General features: G+C 46.6%; 1 protein-coding gene across 1 annotated transcript; it reads left to right on the plus strand.

Annotated features, from left to right (window-relative positions):
- The first annotated feature begins 15 nt into the window (after positions 1-15).
- On the plus strand, positions 16-8,255 carry LOC118081161 (zinc finger protein 25). Its single transcript, XM_035107427.2, has 6 exons — positions 16-170; positions 1,128-2,081; positions 2,763-2,862; positions 4,119-4,201; positions 4,476-4,611; positions 5,865-8,255. The coding sequence occupies exons 2-6, from the start codon at positions 1,350-1,352 to the stop codon at positions 7,031-7,033; spliced, it is 2,220 nt and encodes a 739-aa protein (XP_034963318.2). The 5' UTR covers positions 16-170; positions 1,128-1,349; the 3' UTR covers positions 7,034-8,255.
- Positions 8,256-9,625: the final 1,370 nt, after the last annotated feature.

Genomic DNA, 9,625 nt, shown 5'->3' on the forward strand with positions numbered 1-9,625 from the left:
GAGGAGGGCGCCTAAAGAGGGACAGAGAGGGGATCCGCGGCTGCAGCATCGTCCTCTGCAGGGATCGGGGTCTCCTCGCCCGCCAACCTCCCGGACGGAGCCTTTTTTTGCAGCCATTTGAAGGGAGCCGAACAGCCGAGAGAGTCGCAGCAGCCTCCTCGCCGCTTCAGGTACGGTTCTATTAGAAATGTTGCTTTGGAGGGGGCTCCAAGGGTCGTCCAGTCTAACCCCAGGCAATGCTGGAATCTCAACAAAAGCAAGGGTATCCAACCTCCCGAGGGAGCCCGTTCCACTGCCGAACAGCTCTGTATTTTATTTGTTTTATGATTTTCAGTTACATATGCATTTCAGTAGTTTTACAATCATTCTGACATTTCAAAACTCCCTTCCTCGCTTTCTGCGGTTCCTTAAATTTTATTTTATTTTTTACATTTCCTGCATGTTCTAAATTAATTTAACTTATTCCTTTATCCATCTACTTTAAATATAGGTAAAAGGTAAAGGTACTGGTACTTTAAATATATACTCTTATGAAACTGCAGGTTTCCTGCCCATTTACTAATCTGTTTACAGTTTGTTTGTAAATATTCAATTTCCACTCTTTTATAAAAAGTTTGTTATCTTGATTTCTTTTCCCCTGCCATTTCTACGTATTCCACCAGTTTTTGTATCCATTCTTATAGATGACCCTTGGGGTTCCTTCCATCCCTACAATTCTATGACCTGCCCACTTCACCCTAAGGTCTACAACTTTGGGGCTGCCACAAAAAAAATGCCCTTTCCCGGGTCAGCTCCTCCTGCCAGGGAGAAGGTGGAGGAACTACCAAGGGGGCCTTCTCTGCCAATCTCAGCACCTGAGAGGCCCTGTATAAATGAGATGCTTATCTGGTGCTTTCTGAATACTGCAGAAATAAGAGGATAAGGATGGTAGTCTTAAGCATGCATCCTCTTAAAACCCTTGTTGCATGTGGCGACTCCTCTCTTCCTTTTTTCTTTCTTCTCCATTCCAATATATGCCACTTTTAAAATAAATTTATCCTTCCCTGCTTCTACAACGGCAGGCTGATCTCTCCCCTTTTTTGCTCCCTTATGGTATCTGACGCTTCCATTGTATCTCTCTCATTCAGGTAGAAACTTCTCTTGGGCTGCTGTGATTCTCTAGAAAATTACAGCTCTGTTGTTGCCCGTCAGACTTCATGAAACCTGACTTGCTGAGTGCCAGCAAGATTTCAAATGTTTGAGTGACAGCAAATTTTGGGTTTTTTAGTTTTGGTCAGTAATCAACTTCCTGGAAAGGTCGTCACTTGCTCTCTAATGTCTAAATTTGGGTAGAAATAAGAGAGAAAGGCATGGAGGAGCCAAAATCTGCAGGCCCGGAACTAGTAATCAAACCAGACAAAGCAAATGGCAGCCACACGGTTGAATATACCATGGAGCAACCAGGATGTGGAGCGTCTCAAGATGACAAAGGGGGACCTGGCAAGGTGAGGCAAGAGCAATGGGAAGCCCAGTGGCAGCAGTTCCTGAAGACCCTGCAGCCCCTTCACCCAGAATGGGGAAGCCCCCCAGAGACGCCTGAGTCTGCCCCCTGGGAAGATGCCAAGGCCTTCCTGGCCTCCTTTGAGCAAGTGGCCAAAGCCTGCCGCTGGCCCAGACGAGAGTGGGCAACCCGGCTCCTGCCTGCACTGAGCGGGGAAGCAGACGAGGCCTTCCGGAGCCTGGAAGCCAGAGACAGAGAGGATTATGGGAAGGTGAAGGCGGCCATCTTGCGAGGGGCCGCCCTGAGGACGGAGGCTGAGCGCCAACACTTCCGACAGTTCTGCTGCCAGCAGGTGGAGGACCCCCGGAGGATCCACCTGCAGCTGCAGGATCTCTGCCACCGATGGCTGAAGCCAGAGAAACGCAGCAAGGAGCAGATCCTGGAGCTGCTGGTCCTGGAGCAGTTCCTGGCCAGCCTCCCTCCAAAGCTGCAGAGCTGGATCCGAGCAGGAGGACCAGAGTCATGTTCGCAGGCGGTGGCCCTGGCAGAGGAGTTCCTGATGGCCAGCCAGCAAGACTTGGCCGAGGCTGCAGAATGGCAGGTGAGGGTTTTAATGTGAAAGAGATTGTTGGGACCACCTGCAGATTGTCTGCACTGGCTGCCAGCGGCTTGTCAGGGGTTTCAGGTTGTGCGGGAGGTGGACAATCCCAGCCTCGCTTTTTCTTATAGTCCTATCCCATTTCAGGGAAGCTACACCGTTCATGTCTCCCATCAAAATTATCTTTTCATTGATGCAAGTTTTAATCTGTTTTTAGTCTATTGTTATTTTTACTCTTTGAAAGCCTTAAATTGTTACTGTCATTAACTTATTGATAGTTTTATTATTTTCTTTTTTTAAAACTGCAATATATACATGTATAGCAATGTATAAATTTTCAGTTGGCAAGGGGAAAGTATCCTTGAGAAAATCCACAGGTGTAGCTTTTCCTGGTGTGTAGATGTGTTAATGCACAGAACAGTGTACCTCTTGTACCTCCGCCAGTTTTGGCCAGGAGCAGCAACGGGAAGGGAAGAATTTAGGGGGAACTCTGGGTGATGATCAGACATACATATCTTAATTGGCTGCACAGCAAACCTCATGTTGACGCTGTTGATATTTGCCCTTTGAATTATAACCACAAGAGAATAGGAATGAGGGGAGCAGAATGTGTCTCTTGCTTACAGCAGTTCCTCTCCCAGCAATTTCTCCCTAACCTGATGGGGATCTTTCTCCATTTTTCAGGGGCATCTTAAGGAAGAGCGCATGGATTCTCCGGGTGCCATACAGGACCAGATCTATGAAGAAGCCAAGCAAAATGACGGCGGGGAGATTGGTGTTCCTGGTGAGGATTCCTAGGGCAGCTATTCAGTACTGTGTACTCTTCTGTGGGGAAAACCTAAGCCAATCAGGTGAAAAGGAAAGGCCGGAGCTTCATTACTTGTTATCAAAATAAAAAAATTCCTTCCAGTAGCACCTTAGAGACCAACTAAATTTGTCATTGGTATGAGCTTCGAAAGATCATACCAATGACAAACTTAGTTGGTCTCTAAATTGCTACCGGAAGGAATTTTTTAATTTTGTTTCTACTAGGTCAGACCAGGATGGCTACCTACCTGTTACTTGTTGTCAGTCTGTGGAAAAGGGATTGTGGGCCATTGCACCTTCACTTTGCAGGTGACGAATTTAATTTTCCACTTCACTACTGCTGTGGAAGGACCAGAAGGATTGGCTTCTGCAGCTCTTTTTGCATGTCCTCCAACATGCCACATTTAGACATTTCCACAATCTGGGCTCCACAAGGAATACTCTCCACTTATTTCCTTGCATGCTGTGCAGATGCCACAGGGCAACGGCACTGCTGAATGTCAGGCAGAAGATTTCTGCGGGGGCATCATCCTTCCTGCCCATGGAATCACAACCTCTCTGCCACAATTTCCCTCTTGAGAGAAGGGATAGGAAGGCCCATAGCTCAGTGGCAAAGAGAGAAAGCCCCAGATTCAATCCCTGGTATCTCCAGGTGAGGTCAGGAGAGACTCCTGATCAGGGGTCCCCAGACTTACCGTGCGGCGGGCCGGAGGGCAGGGGAGTGTGCGCGCAGCGGGCCGGAGGGCGGGGGAGTGTGCGCCTGTGCGCATGCGCACACGCACACGGTCGGGAGAAAATCGCCGAAAATCGCTTGTGCGCATGCATATGGGCCTCCCCCGACCCGGAAGTGCATCGGAAATGACCTCTTCTGGGTCGGGAGAGGCCCATACGCATGCGCACAAAGGATTTTCGGTGATTTTTTGCCGATTTTTAAGATCGTCGCCGCGCCGCGCGCCGTAAGAGTGGGCGGCGGCAGCGGGGGGCGTCCCGGGCCGGATTGGGAGGCCGATTGGGCCGCATCCGGCCCGGGGGCCGTAGTTTGGAGACCCTGCTCCTGATTGAAATTCTGGAGAGCCACTGCCAGTCAGTGTGGGCTGTATGGACCCATGGCCTGGCTCAGTAGAAGGCAGTTCCCTATGCTCCCATTCCAGTCTTCCTTTGTATCTGGCTAGACTATAAATGCAGGCACGGACCAGCTCTGCGTGTCTGAAATCTCCCTTCCATCTTTTGCAGGCAGTGCAATCCAGAGCTCAAGTCACTCCCATTTGTTGCTTTCTTCTGGAGGACATGGAATGGACCAGGCTGGTGAGAGGGAGGTATGTGGCCTTGTGGTGGGTTTCATATCTGCAAGGTGGTGGGGAGGCAGGAGATCACAGTGTGTGTCCTAAAGGCTGTCCTCAGAGATAGAACTTTTTGATTTGGGTGATTTGGGTGGCTGCACTGCACACTCCATACAGCCCCCTAAGAGTGTTTTGTGCCTACCTCGTGTCGTTAAAAAAAGAAAAAAACAAGCTTTACTTTAATATTAATAATAGTCTTCCTCGCCAAGATCTGACTTGGTGGAGATGGCTGTCTTTCCCCTGTTTGCAGGGACCGATGGCTCTCAAGGAAACAGGTGTCCCATTGCAGATCGTCAAGCTGAGCGTGACACAGCCAGGCCCACAGACCCTGGTCTGGGAAGTTCTGAAGCAGGAGGAGGAGGAGGATGGGAACGGAGATTTTCTGGGTAAGGAGCTCTCTCCCTCAGGTCCAGGAAATCCAGTAAACCTCACCTGATCCGTTTTTGCCTTTTGTAGAATTGAAAAGAGCTGGAAGACAGGCAGAGGGAACCTCTAAAAGGCTGCAGCACAAATATCTGAAAAGAAGTATCTGAAGAAGTGTGCATGCACACGAAAGCTCATAGCAAAATATAAACTTAGTTGGTCTTTAAGGTGCTACTGAAGGAATTTTTTTATTTTGCTTCGACTCAGACCAACACGGCTACCTACCTGTATCTGAAAAGAAGAGAACTTAAGTATTAGCAAATGGCTCCCATGTCATCCTTATTGTTGCTCAGAAGGCATTAGGAAAATGGACCAGATGGACTGTAGCTGAGAGGCCTCTTTCTCTTGGGTTATGGCCTCCTCTCTATCCCTTTCTCCTGTCCTACCCACCCCCCTCCCTGCCCACTGCTGGGACTCTTAGGCATGACAGCCTTTGTCGCTTTGTGTAGTCTGAGGTATGTGTATGGGAACACATACAAATTGTTCTGAGATGAGGGTGGGGATTTGTGTAGGGGCTGGTTATGTCACAGAGGCACCGATGACTCCCTAAAGCAGGCAGAGGCAGTGATATTCCCTATAATAAATTGTTAATAAATTGTAATAATAATAATAATAATCCTATAAAGTGATCCAATCTACTAGTCCTCACTGCATCCAGTGTGGAAGGGAATGCCATAGATCTCTTGTGCATTGTGTAAAGCTCTTCCTTTGTCAATCAATTTCATTGGATGACCCCAAATCTGGAATTATGTGTGTGTGTGAGAGAGAGAGAGAAACTCCATTTTGATTCCTTCCTTTGTACCATATGTTATACCTTCAGCAGTATAACTCTTGATTATCCTTTGCTGTTGGCTGTGGGGCTGCAGCTGGAGCAGATGGGAATTCATGATCCGTTGAAAAACACCACATTGGCTTCCTCTGTAGTGCACAATGCAGCTGCGTCATGAGTTTGCGTAATTTCAATATTGTTTTGTTTGTTTTATAGCTTTCAAGACTGACTTTTAAGTCAAAAGGATTTCAATGATTTCAATGAAATGCAATAAAAGGCAAACCATTGAAAGGTTTGAAGAGCCAGCATAAAGGAAGGCTGACATAGGCCACACAGAGATAAATATCTTAAGAGTGGAAAAGCCTGGCAAAAGGAGGTTTCAGGCATCCTGAAAAGAGGTCCCTAGAGCATGGGCAAAATTTTCTCTCTCTCTCTCTCTCTCTGCAGATGATGGGAAAGGAAGTGAAGTCAAGGTGGAGAATTCTCCGTGTGGAGGAAATGAGCCAGAGGACATGCCCTGGACTCCCCCGGAGATAAGCCTCGGGAATGGGCTGGAGCCCAGCGAGATTAAGGAGGAAGGATGCCGATTCAAAGATGGGAAGAACCCTGTGGAGAGAGGGAATGAATGCAATGAGCTCACAGAAGGTCCTGCAGTTGTCATTAGCCAGACTTCCACAGTTGGCAAAAGGGGGGGAACGGCTTTGTTCTCCAGGTATGGCAGGAGGTATCGCTACCAATCAGAACATGCTATGATGCAAACAGTGGAGGACGAGAATGAGCATCCCATGTCACAGGAAGATGTCCGGCAACAGCAGAGAACCAAAAGAGGAGAAAGAAAAGCTGAATTCTCTTGGAATAGGAAAGGAAGCGGAGGCAAGCCCTACAAATGTTCCCATTGCGGGAAATGCTTCAGGCTGAGTAATTATTTGAAGGAACATCAGCTGATTCATACTGGAGAGAAACCACATGAATGTTCTCTGTGTGGGAAAAGGTTCTATCAAGAAAGAGTTTTGCGGAGACATCAGAATATCCACACCGGAGAGAAATCATACAAATGTTCTCACTGTGGAAAACGCTTCACAGAGGCTTGGAATTTGAAGCAACATCAACGGATTCATACTGGAGAGAAACCACATGAATGTTCTCAGTGTGGAAAAAGGTTCTATCGAGAAGGTGATTTGCGGAGACATCAGAATATCCACACTGGAGAGAAATCATACAAATGTTCTCACTGTGGAAAACGCTTCAGGGAGACTTGGAATTTGAAGTCGCACCAGCTGCTTCATACTGGAGAGAAACCACATGAATGTTCTCAGTGTGGGAAAAGGTTCTATCAAGAAAGAGTTTTGCGGAGACATCAAAGTGTCCACACTCCAAAGAAATTATGCAAATGTTCTCAGTGTGGAAGAGCGTTCTCTCGAAAAGTAGATTTGCAGAGACATCAGAAAGTCCACACTAGAGAGGAATCATACAAATGTTTTCAATGTGGGGAATGCTTTAGCCAGAGTGGGGCCCTGCTAGAGCACCAGAGAACTCACACAGAGGTTCCTCAGGGCTTAAACGTGTTGACATTTGTACAAAAATGGCTCACTGGAAAACAACAGGATTCTGCATGAAACGTTGGCTAGATAAAATATGAGGCAAGGCATTGTTAGAAAGAGTTTGCTTACAAGAGTTTTATTGTTAGAGGAATTGCCAAAAATAGTACAAGCTCAATATAATATGGTGACCATTTATATTTTGTACAAATAAGGGTGAGAAATAATGTCATGTCACGGAGGGCTGCTATCAAGACACTGTTCTGCTTTGAAATATTATGTCTCAACATTGTATGCATTACTCTAATGTACTTTACATGTACTTTGTCAATTTTAGTACCTTTTTCATATCTGGTTTCTATACAAACTCAATAAAAAATTTTTTGCAAAAAGAGAGAGAGATAACGCATACCGGAGAGAAGAGAAAACCATATGAACGTTCTTGGTTTGCAAAAAAATTCTGTGACGAAGTAAATTTGAACAGACATCCAAGAACTCACAGTGGAGAGAGATGATCTGATATTCTGTATGTGGTAAATACCGGTAACGTCAGTGAGAGAGAAGAGTGAGAGAAATGAGGGAGTTATTACTGACCATATAAATCAGGCATCCCCAGACTTCAGCCCTCCAGATGTTTTGGACTACAATTCCCATCATCCCTGACCACTGGTCCTGTTAGCTAGGGATCATGGGAGTTGTAGGCCAAAACATCTGGAGGGCCGCAGTTTGGGGGTGCCTGATATAAATGTTCTTGGTGTGCAGAAAGTTTCAGCTGGAGACCCACAACGCCCCTGCGAGGGAAGCCAGCTCAGGGGACGTTTCAAAGCACGCAGATGACGGCGCTGGAGGAGCAGGCTGAATGCAACTACCTGAGGCACCCCGTTGAGACTGCCTGCCTGTGCCTGCCTCTTGTAAGGCTGAAGCGCCCCAGGTGGGCCCTTCCTTCGCTCTTGCTCTTTTGGTAACCCAGGCCCTGTGGTCGCAGGTGAGAAGAGCAAGGGGCTGAGAGGACTCAGAAAGTGGCTCTGTATAGCCAGGAAGCTCACCAATGTCAGCGGCTTTTTGCTTCAAGCTCTCTGGCCTCCATTAGTGAGAGTGAACAGAGAGGAATGGGACGGAAGTGCTTCAGGAGCCGTTAAAACCTGGCAGAATGGCAGATGCAGAGGTGCCGTGCAGAGCACAGAAAAGCCACGTAGGGATCCTTTCTACACACACAGCCCGGGCTCTACTATTATTACTGTTATTATTATGCACAATTTATTTATATCTCACCTCTTCCCCAAATTGGGATTCAATGCGGCTTCCACAGATCAAAACGGCACAGTTTAGATACAAAATGCTAAAAATACACAAAAGGCAGTTGTTAAAAAGCAGTTAAACTCTAATAGAATTAAAACAATATGAAAAACAAAAAAAAAAAAAAAGAAAGAAAGTTTCAGCTGGAGTAATCGGGGGACCCGTCCTGGAGAGAGAGCGTTCAAATGGCCAGAGAAACGTTTCTTGACAAGACAGATAGACTGATTGGACATCAAGATACCCATGGGAAACGGACCTTATGAATGCACCTGAGTGTTGGAAGAGTTTTGTTTGGACCAGGGTTCCTAAACTAGGGTCCCAGCTGGTTTTGGACTACAACTTCCATCATCCCTAGCTAGCAGGACCAGTGATTGTGGAAGGTGGGAACTGTAGTCCAAAAACTGCTACCAAAGTTTGGCAAAGCCTGGTTTGGACAGAGAAATTGAATCTACAAACCAAACTATATATAGACATCTTGAGCTTCTGCATTGGATGTGGGCATTTGGTTTGCACCCCTAAGTTCCTGACCCCTATTTTTTACCTCTAGTAGTGTATGAAATTCTACCCAAAGCAGTTACAGCTAATGTCACCTTGTTAGTGGCAAATGGACTGACATAGGCTGCAATCCAAAGCATGCTGACTGAAAGATAAAGCTCTGCTTCACCTTAACAGGACTAATGGCTCAGTTGGTTAAGAGCATGGTGCTGATAATGCCAAGGTTGCAGGTTCGAGGCCCGTATGGGACAACTGCCTATACCTGCATTGCTGGGGGTTTGGACTGGATGATCTTCAGGGTCATTTTCAACTCTAATATGATTCTAATAAATCTTCTAATGAAACCATACTTCTTTTCATCGTTTTCCCAAAAGGATTTTCCCATTTTCCTTGGGAGCCCAGCCCAGGGAAGACGCAGAAAACTCTGCAGTTCACAGTGAATGGAGGGATCACAAAATATTGTTCTTATACGTACCACAACTAATAGTGTGTGTTGAGGGAGAAACATCTACAAAAAACACAGAAAACATGAATTCAAGAGAAAGCAAGTCGGAGAAGCATCCAAAATAATGAGACAGGATTTGACTGCTCATTGAAATATCGTGTTAACTTTCAGAGTGTTACCGGAATTGGGGAGCAACTCCCCAATGAAGAAATGTTGCAGAATGTAAGACTTATTAGCTTGGAGAAAAGGTGAGTAAGAGGCGACATGATAGAAGTATTTTTCTCCCTCAATGCACTAGAACTTGCGGACACCCCACAAAACTGGGTGCTGGAAGTTTCATGGAAGTCAAAAGAAAGTCCATCTTCTGGGTGAAGGGACTGCAGGGTCTTCAGGAACTGCTGCCACTGGGCTTCCCATCGCTCTTGCCTCCCCTT

This window comes from Zootoca vivipara, chromosome 2, assembly GCF_963506605.1.
Source record: "Zootoca vivipara chromosome 2, rZooViv1.1, whole genome shotgun sequence".
NCBI lineage: Eukaryota > Metazoa > Chordata > Lepidosauria > Squamata > Lacertidae > Zootoca > Zootoca vivipara.

Excerpts from the sequence above, each read along its gene's own strand:
- LOC118081161 (XM_035107427.2), top strand. The coding sequence starts at position 1,350 with ATGGAGGAGCCAAAATCTGCAGGCCCGGAACTAGTAATCAAACCAGAC. Across the intron at positions 2,082-2,762 it reads CCGAGGCTGCAGAATGGCAG|GGGCATCTTAAGGAAGAGCG; the intron begins GTGAGGGTTTTA and ends TCCATTTTTCAG. Across the intron at positions 2,863-4,118 it reads CGGGGAGATTGGTGTTCCTG|GCAGTGCAATCCAGAGCTCA; the intron begins GTGAGGATTCCT and ends CATCTTTTGCAG.